The sequence below is a fragment of the Cydia splendana genome, chromosome 7 (genome assembly GCF_910591565.1).
Source record: "Cydia splendana chromosome 7, ilCydSple1.2, whole genome shotgun sequence".
NCBI classification, from domain to species: domain Eukaryota; kingdom Metazoa; phylum Arthropoda; class Insecta; order Lepidoptera; family Tortricidae; genus Cydia; species Cydia splendana.
The window spans coordinates 19,185,948-19,208,969 of NC_085966.1; the positions used below are offsets into that span (position 1 = coordinate 19,185,948).

The 23,022-nt window shown below is 35.4% G+C and overlaps 1 protein-coding gene across 1 annotated transcript in view; it reads left to right on the plus strand.

The window, feature by feature from the left end:
* The window catches only part of LOC134792250 (protein artichoke), a 32,875-nt gene extending 11,099 nt beyond the window's left edge, over window positions 1-21,776 (plus strand). The window contains exons 2-5 of the mRNA XM_063763514.1: window positions 15,512-15,731; window positions 16,062-19,184; window positions 19,438-19,730; window positions 20,039-21,776. Of these exons, the coding sequence (XP_063619584.1) occupies window positions 15,581-15,731; window positions 16,062-19,184; window positions 19,438-19,730; window positions 20,039-20,611 (4,140 nt within the window). The 5' untranslated portion in view covers window positions 15,512-15,580 and the 3' untranslated portion in view covers window positions 20,612-21,776. The remainder of the gene's footprint in view (window positions 1-15,511; window positions 15,732-16,061; window positions 19,185-19,437; window positions 19,731-20,038) is intronic.
* The last annotated feature ends 1,246 nt before the right edge of the window (window positions 21,777-23,022 follow it).

The window sequence follows — 23,022 nt, forward strand, 5'->3', positions numbered from 1 at the left end:
TAGCACCAAGTTTTAAATTCAATTGAAGTTTTTTGTATGGTGCTAGGTAAAGTTTCGTTTTGGATTTTGGACATGGAGTTTGGATCGTGGCGTATTAAGGATTCGGACACAAGGTTTTTGGTAGGTTTTGGAGGTGGTGGTTTTCTCTGGACGCAAGGTCCCGGTTTTTTAGCTTTCACCTTGCCGCCAGAGTGAACGCCCTCACTTACGCCATAACGTTTCGTTCTACGGTTGTTTCGTTTGGAGTGTTGGATATTGTGGTAAAAATATTCAATCACGACTGTATGTACGGAACGTGGTGAGCAGCAATGTCTGTTTTCACTACTATTTTTGTTTTGTGTGATGAATGAAAGGGTTCCTGGAACAGTTCTCTGAAAAGCGTGAGGTATGAAAGGAGCGACACAATCTGGCTCACTTTTGCAAGTTTTGAGCGATCCTTGATACGGCCAGTAGGTTTTTTGTGAGTAGTTATCGGGTGCTTACCACACCCGAGCGCCGTGTTTGGTGCGTTTTGTGTTTTAGGTCGACAGGGGTCCACACCCAGGAGATTTTATGAGGTATGGCGGGGCGCGCACTGCATACCTCGGACGTTTTGCGTTCTTTTTGTGTACTCCGATGGGTTCTTGCTCTTTTCAGGCGTCGACTTGGTACTCGCTGGTGGGTATCTTTTTGTGTACGTGTTGCCCATAAGTCCAAGCCATAGAGGCGTTGGTGAGGCACACGATTTTTTTGTGTTCGCGCTGCCGATACAACGAAAAATATTTTGTAGGCGAAGATGCGACACGCGGTATCGCCGCCAATCATGCCTGGCGTGCGATACTGTTTCAGTACTCTACCTCAATGGTTGAGATTTTGGGCATGTTGCAACCTCAGAGTTGTGTAAGGTTTTGGTCGGTTTGTTTTGTGATCCGGAGAGTTGGGGGATAGGTTACTCTCACCAACTCGAAGGGCCCAGATGTTTTGGTATGGTTTGGTTAGTTTGGTTTAATGGAAGAGTTGGCACAGTTAAGATGTGTCCAATTCAACCGTTTGTTGTTGGTTTTTTTTTAGGATTGGTATTTTGTTGGTTTGGGTTTGCTGTGGTTGTCAACCTGAAGGGTTGAGACAATTATTGGTGTCCTCAACCCGTAGGGTGGCGACAATTTTAGGATTAGAATGGAAATTTCGGAATTACTAATTATATTTTGGATTGGATTTTATTTAGCTTCTCAAGTTTATGAAGTAAACTTCGAAGTAGGAATTATTTCGGAATTTTTATTTTGCCCGGTCTAGTAGAGATAGGTTTAGGAATGCTGATCATCAGTCCTGGCAGTTGGTTTGGTTTTTCCAGCGCAACGATGCAATGTTGTGCTGGTAAAACCAAGGAATGTTTACTGGTTAGTTAGGAATAATGTGGTGGATTTTTCTGATGGGCTCGGATACCACACACGTTAGGTTTTTAGTATTTAGTGTTGCGTGGGTTCGAGAATTCGTGAATTTAAAATTTATGGTTTAGCGGTTTTGGCATGTAGTGATAGTTTGGTTTACTTTGGCTTTTCTTTTCTGGATAGGGTTCTCGAAACCTGCGGCAATCATTTTGGTTGTGTTTTTTTTTAGGTGCTCCCATACTAGGTATGGTCGAGGTAGTGTAGTTTTGTTTTCTTTGTGACACATGTTTTGGATTTAGGATAGTCGCTGAGGACAGCGAGCGTTTTACCCTTGGTAAAACGCAACAGCGGGGAGAGGGGTATTGTGACACGGCACTTTGCATGTATAATCCAGTTTAACGTTTTTAGGATTGTCTCGAATATAGTATAGTTTTGTTTTATGGCAAGGAAGTCATTGATGTAGCAACAAAACAAATGACAACCATTTGGCCAATTAGAAACTAATTAAATCTGATGGTGTTGCTACTTCAAATTAAATCCTAAATTGATGGAATAGTATTTATTAAATATTTAAATCAAAACTTAATTTTTAAATACAAAAAAGGTGGAAATATGTTTAGATAATTGAATATGATTTATTTCTTTGGGTTATACTTGCATATAAAATTATTCCATGAATTTCATTAGTTACTGTTATTTTGATTGTGTCATCCCAGGGACAGAATGGTTTGAGATTTTTTCCTGGCTGGTTTTCGCCCTGGATGGGCATCTTTTATACATAGAACAGTGAAGCGAAGTACATCATGCTCTGGTAGCATCGATCAGAGGCTTGGTTATGCAGTAGCCGCTGCATCCATGAGCTAGGGAGCTCATGCTGTTGTTATTTTGCCACAAACATCTGCTGGTAAAACAATGTGGTGGGAGGGAGTATCAGAGCTGCGAGATGAGTCCACTCTAGGAATTTCCAGCTGCTGACTGGGGTTTTTCGTTTTTATGTTACTACGTATGTGAAATCAGTTCGCATATCAGAGTATGGAAGTCTGTCCATATTCCTAAAACTTCAAGTGTGTCTGGTGAGCAGTTCGCCATAAGAATTTCGCTTTTCTGCTGGGTGGAGGAGACGACACCTTCAAGCTGAGGCCTTTGGCTTTCTGTGGTGCTCCGCGGTGCAATATTGTTATGAGGTTGGTGTACGCTTTCCTTCCATCCTAGAAGCATTTCCAAATTTAAAGTTAAAGAATTTAGTAGAATCATATGTGATGGCAAATGATAAATTAGGGACTAACAAATTTAGATAGGTCTGCTTGTAAATCATTGTAGAACCATTTGTGGCACGACCCGGCTCTATCGTCTGACATTATAGAATAAGGTGCTTAATGCTAGCTTAATAAATGATTTACTCGTAGAACAACTTCCCCAGTGTGAGAATAGAAATAAATTATGTGTCACAAAACTAACATTTCATTTTGACATCCTTTAGAAACCCCTGAATAGTTGATGGAAATAAGTGTAAGCACCTGCTTGAGTTTTTGGTTAAGATTTAGATTGGTTAATTTAGTAACCTTAATTGTCCGTGAGTTTCCCCTGGGCAAAGCCCCAGCCGGGCTAGGAAAACCACCGTGACAGTGCGTCGTATTCGAGAAACGTGTCAAAAACTTTTTTAGAAATTTGTAAGGCGCCATCTCGCTTCTTCCCTCGTTTTTTATCCCGTTCTTGTTTTTCAATTTTATATATATGATGATGATTCGGGATGTGTTTAATTCTTGGAGAACTGCTAACGAGATTTTTAATTTTTAATATTATTTATAACTTTAATAGAAAACAGCATTGTTCATTTTTATTTCATATTGTACCTATGTATAAAATTAATTATTTTATTCATCAGTTTGATTCATAGGTATTAAAGAAACATAGGTGTTACCGTCAATCCAGGATTTACCAAAAAGTAATTTTAGAAAAATAACTCCATTGATTCAAGAAGGTGCTTGACTTTCCTGCTTATCAATAAAATTAAAACTAACAAAGAATAACATTATTTCTGCGACTACGTTAATTTTTTAAAAGCAAAATGAAGTATAAAACGTGCACTCTATTTCCCAAGACGCTGGTAAGACCAGACATTAGCTACACCCTGCTTACTAAACTTGTACATTAAACTCTACTGCCTTGATGATAAGGGTGAATGCTGTTAACTTTGTAACAGAACGTGATCCCGGGCACAACACGTGCCAAATGACAGCCCGAGGGTCACCCGTCATGCCCGTATCCGCAAAATAGTGAAACATGAGTTTTGAATGTTTTGATTCGTTACAGATGCCATGACATATTACTAGTATTTTGTATTATTTATAGCAAGATTTTGTTTAGACTGCAATGAACATGATATTGTTTATTCAAATTTGTTAGAGAATAATTTATGTACTTTGTGATTACGCGCAGTTGTTGATCTTTAAATGGACTTGAAGAGATTAATATCGGTTGATATTGGAAACCGATCTTATAACTAAAACTCGAAGTGGCCTCATAGTGTGATACTGATAAGTAATTCGAGCCAACATATTTTTGAGTGATAATTGTGATACAGTTACGCTTAAATGTACTTAGTTCAAAATACATACCTACCATGGGCCACATATCTGGTTTTATTCAAAAATTCCGTTTTTTATAGCTTGAAGCTGCCCATAATCGCAATTAGAGCTTTTAAATATCAATTTAATCAACAGCCTATTTGATATAAGCAGAAATTAAGTGATTAAAGAGTTTTCAATCAATTCTGTCCCGGGATGTAAACAGCAAGGAAAAAATACAATGAATGCTGATGACAGCCGTCTTATCGAATCTCGATTGGAATGCCATTATCAAAATACCCTTTTCACTTTTCATGCTCGTAAAGTTCAAGCGTTAAGGTTGCAAACCATCTGTTTAGTCGGTATTATTTTTGTCTAGCAGATCCTTTGATCACACAGACATCAATTTGATAATAATATGGTAGGTACCTACAGAGTTGGTCTTTTGTATTTATTTTATTTAACAACATTTTTAGGCCTTGTTTGTAGAATGGCAGTGGCAAAATTGTCATTACATTCGTATATCGTAAGTGTTAATACTTTTGTGTGTTATTTACTCTCTAACGTGAAACTTTTTGTACCTACTACCTACCTATACGGCTACCATCAGTTTGGCATTGACATAAACGCTATCGTGAACGTAATTTACTTTCTATGCATCTCGCTCGTACTGACATATTGGTGCGAAAGAGATATATAGAAAGTAAATTACGTTCACGATAGCGTTTATGTCAATGCCAAACTGATGGTAGCCGTACTGTTACCTTCTGAGTTTTTAATGGTTTCCCCTCATCTGGCATAATATTGTTTGTCAGAAATACACTTCGCATAACATGTATCGCAGAAACACTTTTAGTCGAATGGTAATTTTGCATAACTATTACTTGGCATTACTATTACTACGCATACAATACATTTTGCAGCATATTATTTAGCAGAAGATTACTTTAGCCGACTTTAGTTTACCATAATTTTATGTACCATAATCATCCTGCAGCATACTCTTATTATGACATAGTGATATTTTCTGCTATTAGCAGAAAAGTGGGTTAAGTTAAGTAAGAACCGCGACCCCAACAAAATTGAACCTGTGCCAGAAAAGAAGGTTATATTACGTTGGAACTGCGGCCTCCTCTAAAAACGAATGGCTGCCGGAAAAATAGGTTAGGTTAGGTTAGAACTGCGACCCCCTACAAAAACGAACAGCAGCAAAAAAAAAAAAAGCTGCAGCTGAAAAGTAGGTTAGGTTAGGTTAGAACTGTGACCTCATACAAAAACGAACGGCTGCGAGCAAAGTAGGTTAGGTTAGAACTGCGACCTCAACAAAAACGAACACGTGCCAGAAAAATAGATTAGGTTAGAGCATAACATTAAGATAGGTACTTACCTATCATTAGATTATGAAATTTATTTCATAATCTTTTTACCCGACGGACTTTATAGTTACTGATTATTTTACCGTATAAACACACTTTAACCTTTTGAACGCCAAACGGCGCATCCATTTGCCGTGCCACTGACGCCACGGGGGTAAAATTTAGTTTTGTGAATAAATAATGCCAACTTAAAAGTGGGGTGTTTTTCAGTAGATTTTCATCGATTTTCATCAAAACGATCGACGTCAAATGCCGTCTTTGGCGTTATTGTCACGATTTTGCGTTGACGTCATTTGCCGTCTGTGGCGTTCAAAAGGTTAAAAACTAGCAAATAGCAATTCCATCATAACTCTATCCGTCTGTATGTTACCTCTTCACGCTTAAACCGCTAAAGTGATTTACGAGTAGATCGAATTTGGTATGCAGATAGTTTGAGACCCGTGGAAGGACAAAGGGTAGTTTTATTAAATCTTTAACACCATTCCTCGTAGACGAAGACTCAGCTACATTTACCTGCGCAAACAATATTCGTTTAAAAGACTATAATATTATGAACATCAACAGTATTGGCATACTGTTGATGTTCATGGTTCTGGATTTTAAAACTCTGCGAAATTATTGTATGCTAAATGATATATGCGAAAGGTAATTCTGCCAAACGACATTTCTGCCTAGTAACATTATGCAATACAAAAATATGTCAAAAAACTTTCTGCAACACATTAGTAAACCGTTTTTAATTTCGTGCGTGCTAAAAATAATCACTTTACGTCGACAAAATCTCCTATCGTCTGTCGCCTGACTTTTGTTTGATCTTTGTATTTCAGACGGGAAAGCGTTAGCTTTAAATAAGTTATCGTAACTAACCTTTGTAAAAATAACGTTCAAAGTAAAACGTCTTTTTTTTCTATTTCATTTAATGGTTTTAATGTGCAATTATTATAGAATTGAATTATGTATGCTATGTCTGTAGCGAACGGCAGTAACTATAGTTCGTTTTTTTAGCATTAGAAAAAAGGTAAACAATCTTGAAGTGTATATTTATTGATAAATCAGTCACGGAAATTATGTAACAATTATGAATCATATCCGATTATTTGCAACTAATTTAAAAAAACGTTTTTCAATTAAAAGACACTTCAAGATCGCGTAAATAGTATTATTCTAATGCTAAAAAAACGAAATATAAAGTATGGCAGCGCCAACACAAACTTAATATTTTTATAGGAACTTTGACATAGATTCGAAAAACTTTTGACAGCGATTGTCTCAATACTACCATTAGTTGCAATTTAATTTTACTTTAAGGAACGTGCATAAACTGTTGGGCGCAGCACAGGAGCCCGCTGTTATTAGTGCATAGTGTAAATGTCAAGTTTAAGCTTCCAATGTAGCCCACTAAGATGGCAGAACCTACATAAGTACCTACAATGCATAATAAAACGTCGTGAACTGTAGAGGGCAGCACATGCGTTATGTGTCAATGTACAGTTTACGTTTCCGATTCTGGCCACAAGATGGTAGACCCGCCAACGCGCATAGCCCCTATACCGGTTTATCCCGTATCTTTTCCGACAGTGACAATTGTAAGCAACCCACCGTGCAATTTGTCTGTGTAGTGACGTTATCATTTGCGTGATTTATTGCCCTACCGCATGCAAAAAAGTTGTGACTGTTTTTCTGACACCGTTTTTATTATAGGAAAGTTTATCCCAGGCGCACTTCATTAAAGTTAATGTTTGTTGTTTTATGCTTGATTTAATAATATATTTTCCAACGTCTTAAAGTAGTAATCAACATAATTCAATTAGTGTCGAAGTAATTAGTAAAAATATATTTTTAGTTATTTTAAACCACCATTAAATATCGGACAATACAGAAATGGTCATTAAACTTACGTAATTAGGTATAAATATATTACAAAACCTACCAACCCAATAAGCTTTCCCTTTATTGTCAGACGAAATAAAACTCAACTTTACAACGCAGATTAGTCATAGATAATTAAAAATAAAAAGATTCGCTATTAGAGCGTAAATCCTATTTCCATAAGGTTCGGCCCCAATTATTTCGTTACAACGTATATATTCAGAATATTTAGATCTCCTCAGAGAAAGCTAAACAAATCATTGCCCAAATGCCCATTGATATTAAGAAGAGAATTAATTGGCTACTCTCGGCAGTATATTAGTGACCTGGGGCCCGGGAGAGATTTGTCAATGTAATCATCTTTTCATGCGGACTGAGGGCGATCAAGGGAATTTATTAATTGTACTGTCCGCTGAAAGGTCGTAATGGTGATAAAGATCAGTCTTGGATCTTTTATGTGTGTGGCTGTGATTTGCCAGATTCATATCACGACTCGGTTATACTCTGTAAGGAATGGCTATGGAAAGTAAAATATTACAATAAATTTTATGCAACATATTAGTAATCCGTGCATAGAAATGTTTAACCTTCATTTTACAAAAAATATAGCCATTCCTTACAGAATATAACCGAGTCGTGATATGGATTACTAATATGTTGCATAAAATTTATTGTCATATTTTACTTTTGCATAGAAACCCTTGGCAGAATCATCATTTCGCAGAATTACTTTTTGTATAAGTTTCATGGCATACTGTTGTTTCGCACAGTTTTGTAAAGCTGAATAATGCAATGGCATAGTGTCAATTTGAAGAATAATCCTATAATCGAATAATTGTTTTGCCAAAAATTGCGTCGCATAATATTTACTTGGCATACTGTCTTTTCGCACAATTTCCTTAGGCAGAATAATTCATTGGCATAGTGTTGATGAGAATCATATTTTGATGGATAGTTTTTTTTTTTATTTTCCGTACCCTACTCCACCAACGAACCAACGCCTACTCCAACAGTTCCTATCGAGTAGGGGTCGCAGTTCTAACCTAACCTAACCTACAGTTCTGGAAGCAGTTTCTTTTGAGTAGGGGTCGCAGTTCTAACCTAACCTACAGTTCTGGAAGCAGTTCCTTTTGTGTAGGGGTCGCAGTTCTAACCTAACCTAACCTACAGTTTTGGAAGCAGTTTATTTTGAGTAGGGGTCGCAGTTCTAACCTAACCTAACCTACAGTTCTGGAAGCAGTTTCTTTTGAGTTGGGGTCGCAGTTCTAACCTAACCTAACCTACAGTTCTGGAAGCAGTTCCTTTTGTGTAGGGGTCGCAGTTCTAACCTAACTTAACCTACACTTCTGGAAGCAGTTCCTTTTGTGTAGGGGTCGCAGTTCAAACCTAACCTAACCTACAGTTCTGGCAACATTTTCTTTTGTGTAGGGGTCGCAGTTCTAACCTAACCTAACCTATAGTTCTGGCAGCAATTCCTTTTATGTAGGGGTCGCAGTTCTAACCTAACCTAACCTGTAGTTCTGGCAGCAATTCCTTTTGTGTAGGTTCAGTCAGCGACATGAGTAATATGCGGTAACAATTTCGGCAGAACTTTTATTCTGCTGCATAACATTCTGCAATATGAGCAATATGCCATATAAAATACGGTGGAATGTAATTTATGCTACACACAATTCTGCGTATGTAAAATCGACGATATTAGTATTCTGCTATTGAAAATTCTGCCAAATAAATGTTATGCGCCATGACAGTTATGCTAATTATACAATTATGCAAAAGTATCATTCGGTTACAAATGTTTTTGCGAAACCTGCTATGCGAAGTGTATTTCGGACAATCGATATTATGCAAGATAAAGGGAAGCCTCTATGCACATTTAATATTACTTGCATCAAATTTACATGATAAAGTGATAATTATTTTTAAAATTACTTTTGTGATCACTACTTAACATTATAAATGAGAAAGCAACGAATATTTATTTCATAAAGATCAATGTTGTACATTTTTGGTGGAAGAAATGTTACTTTGACAGCTGACAGATTAAAATTATATTTATAACAAAAAAGTAACAGATTTTAAAATTACAGTTGGTTTAAAAATATGAAAAGTTTGTACCTGAAATACGAATAATTTCATATTTGTATAAACGATTGCTTTTAATTAATGTAATGTATGCGTATTAATTAAAGCGAAATATTTATTTTTCTGTTTGGTTCTGCCGGCAAACCCCTCACTCGCGTCCCACATGATAAACGGTATTACCTTGTACTTTTGTTATATGCCTTGAGTTATTATCTTCTACCCACATACCTTTTGTACCTACCTCGATTTATCAAAACTAATATTTCCTTGTATGTAGGTACAAAAAGTTGCTAGAAATAACATATTTGTTTTATTTATTAGAATCACCGTGTTTTTAGTAGATTCCATGTTACCAATACCTATTACTACATTATAACTTATAAAATAATTTGTATTTAGTTATTACCAATACCAAATGATTTGAACAAAAAGGAATTAAGGCAGAGTGTTTCACTTAATTGGAGTCAAAAAACAGTTGGTTTTCCGGAGCTGAATAAGTTGTTTTATTATGTAATGTCACCTAAAGGGTGTAAAAATATGTTTTCCTGGCAATAAATGAATAAGGATATTAATATTCCATTTTATTTGCGGCCTTGGGTAGCGCCCTTCTAAATGCGTATGTGTTTGCTTTGATCTTTCGTTCACCGTAAATAATATTTGGCATTTTTGTACACAAATGTACCAATTTGACGATATCGGTAAATATTACCTGCGTGAGCTATGTATTTTTCATGTCATTGTAAATGTTTAATTGGCTTGTATAGGAGCTCATGAGGCCTACTTACAGATTTATTTTTATTTTGATTTTTGAATTCCCCGAGTTTGCTAATTTACCGTTGTGACCTTACTACCTCAGCGTTGATTTCGCCGCTGTATCTATCAATTTCCTAATGTTACAACATGCCGCTGCAGTTGACATCCGAATGTTACCTTACATCGCTCTGTCACTAAATCGATGTAATACTGCCATCTCGACCAATCTTGAAAGGTGTGAGTCACCTTCAAGATCAGTCTTTGCTGACAGTAGACTTGGAACTACTGTTTTCCCTTTTAATTTGCCAGCCATAAGGTTCTTGTACCAATATTAATTGCTATGAGATACATAGCAATGCTGCGGGGTTGCGAACTGTCTCACAACCATAATGTTATTTTCTAGTGTTTAGTTTTAAAATATATTTTTATAATATGTATGCTAGAGGTATTTATGTATGGGCCACTAGTTGCCTGAAATAAAGATTTTCATTCATTCATTATGACTTCTACAGAGACTAAACATCGTAAGTTTTCGGCTTTAAGTAAGTAAAGTCCCAAGGTACATTAACGAGACTTAAAATGGAATAAATAATGGAATATGGAGCTACACAGCATATTTTTCAATGAAATTAAGAGGAACTCGTGAATAATAGAGCGATGAACGACGTGCCTCAGACTTAATTTTATGCGAGCGAAATATTTTTTGCTACTTGACTACCCACGCTCTTTTAGGTTAAGGTATGAAAAGTAATAATATCGCTGAGTGTATGTTAATTTCAATTTCATCTAACAAATGAACTAGGTATAGCTTGAGTGAAATGTTATAAATAGACATTATACCTATTTTAATAATTCTGAATCGTACTGGAGTTTCCTTACTGTATTTGATCATTTTTAGCTACATGTAATTGTTTTGAGGCATTCGGCCCAATTCCAACTTTAAGATACGTCAATTAATAGATCTAGAAACGATATAGATTATGTTTCTTCAAACAAAAACGTTACTTTTGACACTGACACATCTAATCCATATCGTTTCTAGATCTATTAATTGACGTATCAGTTCGAATCGGGCAGATTGTTCTATCAAAATCAAGACGTCAATCAGACTTCTTCAGACCGGTAATAATATATTATAACTATATTCTTTCTTTATCACAGTATTAACCTGGTTTCCCCACATAGCGTCCTTTTCTGCGTCACATTAAATAAATGGAGCAGTTAGAGGGGATCACGCGCGTTAATAGCATAATAGCCGATATCACATGACGCGGCGTGCCAGCTTACCGTCTGAAAATATAGAATTATAATGACTGCGAGCTACACGATTTATGTCAGGGCTATGTCGAGCATGTAAAATTTTTTGAAGCCTGTTTTTATCATGCGTGCAGGGAATTTTTTGTTTGGATAATGTGCTAATATGCAGATATACGCTTACGCGTGTATCTGAATTCAACAGTGATTAACATCAACAGGTAGAAGTGGCAGAGGGTTCGATAAATTATGAGACAGCAAATCTATGCAATTAAGTATACCTATTAGTGTCAAGGATCGCTTTTTATTTTATTTATAATAAAAATAAAATACGAGTAGATGGAACGCGGACAAAAAAAATATTTCTCTCTTATTACAGGCAAAGACATAACTTCGTATAAAAATAATAAAATCATTTATCCATATATATACATTTTTTGATAACTTTATACGTTTTCATTTTGAGTTTTAGTCGTGTGTCGATAGATGGCAGTAAATTTACAGTGACTACAAAATTTACAATGACAGGACCCTCTATACTATCTATTCTTTTTGTTACTGGTAAGTTGAAAAAACGATTTTTTTTGGTTCGCGAGAAACGATATAACACCGGTTAAACTCACGATGCTTGAAAGAGATACCAATACTTACTCGTTCTATTTTGCTTTGACATTTTCAATTCAACTAGTTAATAATGTTCCACGGAGACAACGCCGTCCTCGAAACGTCGGAGGTAAATCTTAAAACTTAAATACGCGATTAAGTCCCGTTGTGAAGTTTTATAATGTTTAATAATCGTGAAAGTTTAAATCAGTGTAATGTTCCACAAGACCGAATTTGGCATAATCTGATATATATTTCGATTCAACAATTCTTTATTAACCGGTAACCGTAAACGGAAACCAAATCCTTTTCTTTCGCAAGTGAATGAACGAAACCGGTTTCCGAGCCCTGGTATAAACTACTGTTATAATTTGTTCCATTCATCCTAACACTTTACCTAGTTATGTGTTTGACTCCTTCCGTATTTCAATGGTCTTAAATTAGGCATTGCAGAAAGAAAGTATTCCATTCTCGTTAATGTGCTACGACTTTTATTCCATCATTTCCAACATTTACCTCTGGGTAACCAGTACAAGCTTGGTCTCCGACTATATTTAGTACTTACGGATCTTGAGGATACATTTACGCTGGTTTTTAAGACGCTGAAGCGTTAAATATGATCAACAGATCTGTAATGCAAAGAGAGCATAAAGGTAAAGGTAGAAAGTTGAATGAAAGGGCGAACGTACTAATTAAGATTGAGTTGTATACTAAGCGCTTTCAATGAAAGGCCCAAATTATACTAATTAAATAAATCTTGGCTAAAAATGCGTATTGAGGATAAAAATATATTTTATCAACAAATTAAAACCAATTAGGCTAAGTAATCTGTTGGAACAAAAATATGTCATTTGCAAACAAATGAATGTACATTTGTTTGCAAATGACATAAATGCATTTATAGAGTTTAAAATAAGTTAACTAGCGAAGGTAGTAAGAAAGCAAACGATTTCGAATCATTCATCTTAAGTTGGCAAAGTTTTCCAATCTCGGAATAGATGTCTCGGTGCTCTGGGTAAACCTATTTGTTACTTTAATGTCAAAGAAAAGTGGTTACAACCGTTCGTATTACTGCATAATAATCCAATAAGAAATCAGGAACATCAATTTTTATAACTTTATGGCAGCTGTCCCACTGCCCGCCGACGATAAGCGAGAAACGAGAAGCGATGAGCGAGTTCTTTTTGCACACTGTTTTCTCTTAGAAAATTCTAACCGGCAATGTAAACAGTCCGCATCCACGATTACCACAGCGCTGCGCTGAGAGCGCTGGTAGCATAGGAGAGCGCTGGTGGCCTAGCGGTAAGAACGTGCGACTTTCAATCCGAAGGTCGCGGCTTCAAACCCCGACACGTCCCAATGAGTTACGTACGTAAGAAAACTTATGTACGAAATATCATGATATTTACCATTCGCATTTCGGTGAAGGAAAACATCGTGAGGAAACCGGACTAATCCCGATAAGGCCTAGTTTACCCTCTGGGTTGGAAGGTCAGATGGCAGTCGCTTTCGTGAAAACTAGTGTCTACGCCAATTCTTGGGATTAGTTGTCATGCGGACCCCAGGCTCTCAGGAGCCGTGGCAAAAATGCCGGGATAACGCGAGGAAGAAAATTCACGATTACTACACTCAGGATTAGTGAAAACGGGTAACGTTTTATGAATAATTCTAGAGAAAATGACTTCAGTTTGCTGACAAGTCTTATCGCATATGATTTTATATTCAAGAGGCAGCGGCCTCCTAGCCTAGTCAGTCAGTCAGTAGTGACTTTCACTACGAAGCTGGTCTAGTACAACAGCTGATACAAAAAATAAACAGACAGAGAGTTCTAATTGCGCAACAGAAACGACAGGAACGCCATTTATTAAGTAAACAAACAGTGACGGCACCCGTGTCTATACTGCAGCAGTAACACTGCAACAGCAACGCTGCTGCAGTTGCCATCCGAATATAACCTCAAAACACATAAACTTTAAGTGGATTTGTAGCAGTCAACCGTCCATAACTTTCAAGTTGTGTCGAACTGTAACTTTTTCTTGTTTGTCGCCATCTTTGACTCAGGAAATGCTCCACAAACTTTGCGTAAATCTATCTCAATAAGCCAAGCTACACTGTCCAATGACATACATCGTTTATTGCGATAAAAATGAATGAAAATTGCATTTTCGGAAATATACGGCCAATAAAATTTAATTAGACGACATTAACAATGACGTATAGCCGGCTATGCTCCGGGCATTAGCGTAATTATATTGTGATTTCGAAATAATCGCGTGATAAATGACTTTTACCAACTTCAACTTCTGTTAGCTGTAATAATAATTCAGAATCGCCATTGGTGATTTGAAAACGACTTTAAAAAGTAGGGTGCCGGGGATCAATAGCACTTTTTTTCCGTACAATTAAAAATTTGACGATGATATGATTTTCAGTTTTGAATTCAACAGAGTTTGCTTTATAGTGTAGGGTCTCTAGAACGGTGTCATATGATATCTGATCATTGTAGAAGAACTCCCAGGCTTCAATAACCTTAAATTCAAGTAGCTGGTGGGGGGGACGTTACCACTTTTCAGCCTAGCATTATCAGATTTCTTGAAGACTCGGAGCCCTGCTGCGAGGATCAGAAGTCAAACTGCGGTCTAACAGTTATGCGACAATGTTCTAGTTCTAGAGACCCTGCAATATTACTTTACATACATACTCACGCTTTCCTGGCTTGTAAGTTTTTGATGAAAGAGAAATTTAGTTAGAAATGAGATTTTAAAATATAAATTCGTATAACGAGAGCGTGTAAATGCCTAAGTTTGAGACGGCTACAGTATCGAGATATTTTCCTCTTGAAAAGTTCTGGGTTTCGCGTCGAAAAAAGTTACGCTTTCATGTTATTTTAAGTACCCTCAAGGGATCGTGTCCTTATTAAAATAAACACTCGGAGTAAATTGATAAGTTTTCTATTCTATCCTGAAAGTTAAGGCTGACCACAAACAAAAAAAAATTAGACCGGCATAATCTAAAGATTGTGGAGTGGAAGAAAGGATGGGAGGCCTTTGCCCAGCAGTGGGACACTAAACAAGGCTAACAAAAAAAAACCTAAAGATCCTCCCGTCCACTTTTTTTAAACAAACGCTAAACAAATAAATAATGAAAAGTTTATTTACCATTATTCAGCCTAAGTACAAACTCCCAAAACCTGCTCTATATGTAAATTGTTTCATTGATATACAGCCCGCTACTAATCTTTATTGCATGAATTTAAAATTGTTTACGCGCCCGTTGCCGCCAGCACTCGTTAATTTAGGCAATATTTTATTAAATTATCTCCATTGCTGCACGATATGTTTTTTTATTAATTTTGCAGTATTAATATTTTACAATGTTCTAGTAAAGGAGATTTTGTTGATGTTCTTTAATTTAATAATTAACTAAATATTTTCCTCATTAAAATCGAATAATAAAACAAACTTATTTGATACCTGATAACTTTTTAATCTTGAAAATTTTACATTCGTTTTTGTGGCAAAATTTGACTTAGAATTAAATAAATATTTTCTAAATTTAATTGAAATTACAATAATTGTAACCAACTAACCAAGACATTCGCAAAAACTAATGCATATCTTTTACTTTGTCCCTTTAGCTGCAAAACACTTGACGAAGCACACGGAAGTTCCGATGCACGATGTTAGTGACATGACGTCGATTCAGGATGGCTATTTATACGCAGTTCTCCGGTGCAAAATGTGGACTGTACGCATTTCTAATGATCATCCATATTCCGATACTGCAAGGCGAAGAGCAACCCATGTGTCCTACTCTAGCAGAGAACCCGATCTGTCCGTGCTATAGCTTCAAAGAAGGTGAGTACTTATTGTTAACAAAACTCATGACACTGAAATTTAATAACAGTTTGGAAGTTATCGTTCGAATGTTTTCATTTTCTTTGGTAAATAATAGGTATACTTAATACCAACACAGTGAATTTTTTTTAAATTGTAGTGTACAACTTCCTCACAATATCTACTTGCAAAAAAGAAACGATAGTTTTCTAACTAATTCTCTCAAGAAAAACGCAATTAATTCACTCAACCAATATTTTCAATAAAAAGTGAATAAAATAATTCATTATTCAGAGGATTTAATTTAATTTTCCGTAGCTTGAACAAATATAAAATATTGATTTATTTCAGGTCTATTTTTGGAGTGTCCCAGTGCTACTCCCAGTGCCGTAAAAAACGTATTATCGAAGATCAGAGGCACTATCCAATCACTGTCCATTTACGACTTGGAGCGCTCCACCACCGAGCTAAAAGCCGATTTATTCCCACAAAAAACAAAAATAATCAATTTACAAATTTCACAGTCCGGCATAAACCAAATAAGTTCTAATGCTTTTATGCCACTCAGCAACTCATTGGAATCCCTGAGCATAGTTTCCAGTAAATTAAACCGAATACCACAGGAGTCTTTCTTTGACTTGCACAGTATCGAAGCACTAGATTTACAACTTAATGACATCGAAGACATACAAGCAAACGCGTTCAAAGGGCTTAGACTTAAGAAACTTAGTTTGAAAGGAAATAAAATAGTAAATGTTTCCGAGATTGCGTTTCATAACTTAGAAGAGTATTTGACTGAGCTGGATATTACTGAAAATTTTCTGAACTATTTTCCTTTGCAAACTTTAGGGAAGTTGAACAAACTGAACAATTTAAGACTAGCCTGGAATAAAATCAGTTCAATCCCTGTTGACTATAATTTTACTATATCAAGTTTGTTAAATTTAGATTTAAGTTCAAATGTATTCACTAAATTAGAAAACAACTGGTTTCGCTCTATGCCTAATATTAGAACATTAACATTTTTTAGCAATCAGATTCAACTTATAGATGAAAAAGCATTTTACTCATTAGAACAACTAGAAACGCTCGATTTAAGTCGAAACAAAATTACAACAATAGAAAAAAATACTTTTCAGAGGAATCGAAATATACGTACAATCGATTTGAGTCACAACCATCTCCATTATATTAGAGGTGTATTTGCAAACCTTCATCATTTGTCAGAAATATTCTTGTCGGAAAATAATATTCTTGAAATACCGAGCGATGCGTTTAGCAACGCTTTAGGTTTGACAGTTCTTAATTTAGAACATAATGCTGTGCAGAGACTAGACGACGATTGCTTCGCATCTCTTCAAAATTTAACGCAATTACATATGGGAACAAATTACTTAAGGAAACTTCCTCGTAACATTTTTAAATTCAATACCAAGTTAGTCACTTTAAGTTTAGATAATAATAAAATTAACGATTTAGACGAATTATTATTCGATAGCTTAGCCACACTAAGAGAAATCCGGTTACAAAATAATAAATTAGAACATATTAAACGAAACGTATTCAGTCCGTTACCAGGACTTTTAGAATTACATTTACAAAACAATCTCATACAAAATATAGACTCGCAGGCTTTTATCACTTTGAAAAATCTTCAGCACATAAATTTGCAAGGCAATCGACTGACCACTATTGGAGACGTATTTCCAAATAGAAATTCGTCTTTAGTCTCGATACAACTAAGCGTTAACTTTTTGTCACTGTTGAAAAATAGCTCTCTCAGAGGCCAAGTAAACGTGCAAATAATGTGGCTTAGCCAAAATAACATAAAAATATTAACAGCTAATTTATTTATTGATTTGTTAAATATTCAAAGGTTGTATTTGAAAAATAACAGCATTGTACATATAGAAAATAAGACATTTTTTCAGCTAAAGAAACTGAAATACTTAGATTTAAGTAACAATAATCTAATTAAGTTAAATAATGAAACATTTTTCAAGATTGTAACGTTGGAAGAACTGTATTTGCAATGCAATAATATAAATCAGGTGGCAAAAGATACCTTTAAGTTTTTAACCAAATTAAGAGTTCTTGACTTATCCCAAAACGAAATAATTGTCTTGGATTTCGACATTTCATCACTCCCAATTAAACAACTCAGACTTAATAAAAACTCAATATCAATAATTGAAGCGGACTCACTCAAAACTTTACCAAACTTGAGTGAGTTGGAAATGAACAGTAATCTGCTAACTTGGGAGGATATCATTCAAGTTCAGATACCTGGCCTGAAGTCCCTGATTTTATCCCGAAATAACTTTTCCCTATTAGAAAACAAAACTTTTTCTCATTTACCCTCGTTACAAGCGCTGTCATTGGAACTATCAAACATATCCCAATTGCCTCCGGCAACGTTCATTAAGAATCAAAATCTATTACGAATAAACTTGGCTTTTAACAGTCTGAAAGATTTACATAAAGATGTATTCGCATACACGACTATTCTACAAGAATTAAATCTTAAAGGCAACAGTTTTACTGATTTTCCTCACGTGGCTCTATTTAACGTCACGTCTCTTGAGCACTTGGACCTTTGTCAGAATCAGCTTAGTAGTGTTGATTTCTACAAGTTTATTGGTTTACAAAATTTAAGAACACTTAGTTTATGCGAAAATAAAATATCAGTTTTGAATGGTTTCAGTTCACCTGCATTGAAAAATCTGTTGACTGTAGACTTAAGCAAAAATATGCTTTCAGTTCTCCCAGCGAATTTTTTTCAACATTCATTAGGATTGAAAGAAATAGATTTATCCCATAATCTTTTTAAGCACATACCTAGTAACGGTTTGTCAGACGCCGTACTTCCAGCGCTCACGACGCTGAACATGTCTTCTAATCCTTTAGTGCAGTTGTTGCAAACATATCCATCACGGCAATATCCAGCTTTAGAAGAATTAATTGTAAGGAAAACCAACTTGACAATTATCACGAGCAAAGATTTTGAAAATTTCCCAGCTCTCAAAAGGTTAATCTTAGTTGAAAATTCAATAGACCGATTATCTCCAGGTGCTTTTGCTAAACTGCATAACTTGAATATACTAGATCTGAGCCAGAATAAGTTAGACAACATCCCCAGAGAGAGACTGCAAGGATTATATTCGGTACGATTATTAAATTTATCCCGAAACGCCATTCGGGACCTCGAAGAGTTTACAGCGGACCTACATAGTTTGCAAAGATTGGATCTGTCGTCGAACCACATTAATCGAATAAATAAGGACATATTTCGGGGATTGCAGAGCCTTACAGAGCTGTATTTAAGTGGAAATTGGTTAGCAGCAATATCGCCAGATGCTTTCCGATATTTGAATAAAATAACGCACATCGATTTGAGCCGTAACTACTTCGAAGTAATAAGAATGAATATGCTTTTGGCTCTTGAAACGCAGGTCAAAAGCATTTCGTTTAACGGTAAGCATACATTTTATTCTAACTCTTTTAAACTTTGAGTAGTTGTAGCGTTAAGCGAAATTGAAAAATAAATTACTTACTGATAAAAATCCTCTTTAGGTAGTATCTTTGAGCAAATATACATATATGTGATATCGGAATAATTAAAACAATGCGTAAAACTTTTTGTTAGTTCAGATGTTTAAAATTAAACAATATGTAGTAGATTGTTGTATCAGCTGAGTTTAATTAATATCCACTGTTTTTGTTTCAGATAATCCACTTACATGTAATTGTGAATCTCAAGATTTGTGGAAGTGGATGCAAGACCATCATAAGATAATATTAGCAGGCAGCGCTAACCTGCTCTGCGAACACCCCCAGGAACTACATGGGCACAGTTTTATAGAGTTACCGTCTCAGAAACTTTGTGACTTACCTATTGTGATCCGAGTCGCTATACAAGACATCACAACTTACACTGTCAGCGTTACGTGGCAAAGCCGATACCAGAACGGCTTAAATGGCTACAGAGTGGCTTATTTCGGAGATCAAAATCCTAGTGTTGTAAGTACTTCATCTTTTCCAGAAATTTCACCGGCAATCGTCATTAAATTCCGTCATAAATAAATTAAACGTAGTCACTTGCCGGATAAAGAGTTGTATAAAATACGCACGGCAACCTTTACAACAAACATTTGAATACAAAGGCTGTGCATCACTTCAATGGTCCATAAAAAATATTTATGGTGCTACTGTGAATCCATTTAAATCTTCGTTTCAGCTACGGCTCATGTGCACAGATTTTTCATCTGCCTAATATGAAAACTTGAAAATTGTACAGCTTTGTTTACGTTACACGTTATTTGTTGCAGATTCGCGGAAAAATTGTGAATGCAACACAAAGGTCTATACGGCTGAACCACTTGACCCCAGGCGCGCGCTACACTGTCTGTGTCATTGCTTTTGGAAACTTCGAGGCTTCAACTCTCTCCGATGCTTCCATGCCAGATGCAAGAATTGCTCTTCTGCCAGAAAATTCAAGTACCAATTTGTACAATGATGAACAGATATTCAATAACCTCAAGCCGTTTATGAACGATTCTCTTATAAGTAAATGTACTACTGTAAATACAATAGAAATTTTCGGCGCAGCTGTAGATAGTCCGTTCTCTAATACTTACATGGGGATTGCTGATATACTAACAAGAAGACTTAGCTTAGTGGTTGGATGTTGCATGGGATTCATTGTATTTGTGGTCTTAGTATCGGCTTTAGGTTACATAAAAACAAAAAAACGTCCAGTTATCGCTAAAGTAGAAGTGCAGCAAGCACCGCAGTATATATCATACGATGACTTTTCTGCGCCAAGCGTAGAAGTACAAACTACAGACATGGATGTAAATACAATAATTACAGATAAAAACAAAAACACAATGCAAACATGAGTGTAATAAAAGTTTCTTTCACACGTGAGTATCCCTTTATGAGTTGAAGGGATTTTTTCATTTTGGTTCCCGTATGAATAGGACTGAGTATCACTCACGATAGGTAGGAATCTTTTATAACCCTCATCGTCTTTGAAACTTTTCTGGGAAGTTTGACAGACGCGAATGAATTATTACGATTCGGGGCTATCAATAACGAAATGTGTGATAATCGAAAAACTTTTATATTAAAGAACACGCGGACGGCAACCTGGTGTGTTAAACAGAACCTTTTTCGTTTTCTCTAGCATTATAAGGACATGAAGCATCGACTTCCTGAAGAATACAAAATCAGATCTTGTTATTTATGAAATCTGACCCGTAAAGACTACGTGACATGTGTGTGCTTTAGCAATAAGCTACCTACATTATGTAGCTCTTAATATGTGGAGATCTCATAGAGCCAGACGGTACTCTTAAAATATAAAAACGTAAAAGCTGTTACATAACATAAATAAATGCCGCCTGTGTATTCTGCCTAATCATTGGAGTAATTTTTCACAGTGGCAGTCGCTTGATCCTTGAAAATGAAAGTAGGTATTTGGCATCAAAAGAACAAGAAATGCTGAAGCTGTTCACTCAACCCCGCCTTCTCGTGTTTATTTAAATTGTGACGAAATTTTGTAAATTGTATTTGCTTGGCGAAATTTTTTTGACACATTAATATTAAAGTGGTTCCTAGTTTTATTTTACAACGTTTAACGTTGCATGTTCATTTTGATACCAATGAATATATTATTGTGATTATTTGTAACTGATTGTAATTATTTAGGATATTGTAAAAAAAATAGTAATATTATTGTGTATAATCATCTATAGTTTATATCCATTTCGGTAGGTGTTACTGTATTATAAGATAATACATTGTAAATGACTAATGTTAATACGTGCCACACAGAAAACGAATATTCACCTAGCAAGATGCAAATTAGTAACGAATAGCTAATAACTGAATAAATAAGTAGTATATTAACTGTATATAAAACAAAGATATCAGGTGCATTGTATAATTATAAAGCATTGTACCAAATAATCACAACTTTATACTCTGTTTTTGATTCATCACAATCTGTTTAAAACTTGTACAAAGACTGTAGTATTGATAAAATAAATCTACTAAAATATATCGTTTTATTTCATATTTAGAGACCTTGTTATTTATGGGTACAGCTCAGGTTATAATAAAATTCAACTTCGCTATATTTAAGATAGTAAAGTTGTTGTCGGGTTGAAAATTACCCTTTTATAAGAAGGTTCAAAGAAAAACTAAAAGACTTCATTCGTTCTTCAGATCTCAGACAATTAAAGTTTAATGTTCTTATTGCACAATAGGGTACACCTACACTTTAACCCGATATGTGTTGATCGCTTTTAAACAGTCCTGGAGTGGAATTTAAACTATAAAATTGATCTAATGTTGACTGACTATGAACTATTGATCTGTTTGTGCAATAATGATGTGGTGACGTGAAATGATATCAATTTGTGGAGTTCAAATATTTGTCAAATGTAATTCAATTTTATTGCAATGTTAAAAAATACTCTTTTAGTTCAAATATTGGTATCTTGTACTATAGTTCCTTCTCGATTTATCTTTCACAAGTTACATGGATTTCTTTAAGACTATTTCAATAAAATTACCTGCTTTTATGTTTATCTTCACTTCAAGTGAAATTCAATGTCATGGATAAGCTTGACTAGACAAGGAGTTAGAAATTCTATATCCTTGATACATGATGTATTGTGTCGTCTGAATTAAATGGATGAAATGAATAATTCAGTCAAGACGATACCCTGCATTCAGTGTAACATCTTACAGTGGGAATCCTTTGCTATATATGTGGTAGGTCCCAGATAATGGAAAATCGATTGATTGAACAACAGTCTTCTAATCAAGAAGAGAATGCTGAATAAGAAAATATGTGGCTTTCCATTAGAGAAGGGTCCTTATGCTTCATATGCAATAGGGTATTTTCCTACTAGTCAAATCAGTTACTTTTTTAGAACTGTCAAAACGATTTGCTAATATGGAATTTATATGAAACATTACATCGTGACGTCACGGTCAACTCACCTACTTTTTATATTTCTATCCGATTTATTAAATAGAACTTGTGTTTAACTCCTATCTGTGTTTTTCTAATAATTATCTCGTGCTTTATTTCATGCATGGTGTAAAATAATTTATTTTAAATACAGTATAATACCCTATTGTGCAAGAAGGATCTTTCTATCTGAATTTCTATTGGAATTTCAGATAAAAAGGACCTTATTGCACTTGAAGCAGGCGTGGCTCACTCCGCAATTTCGTCGCTTTGCTACAGATAGCTAAAAGTACATCCGTTCCACACCAATTTTGGGGAAAGCCATAA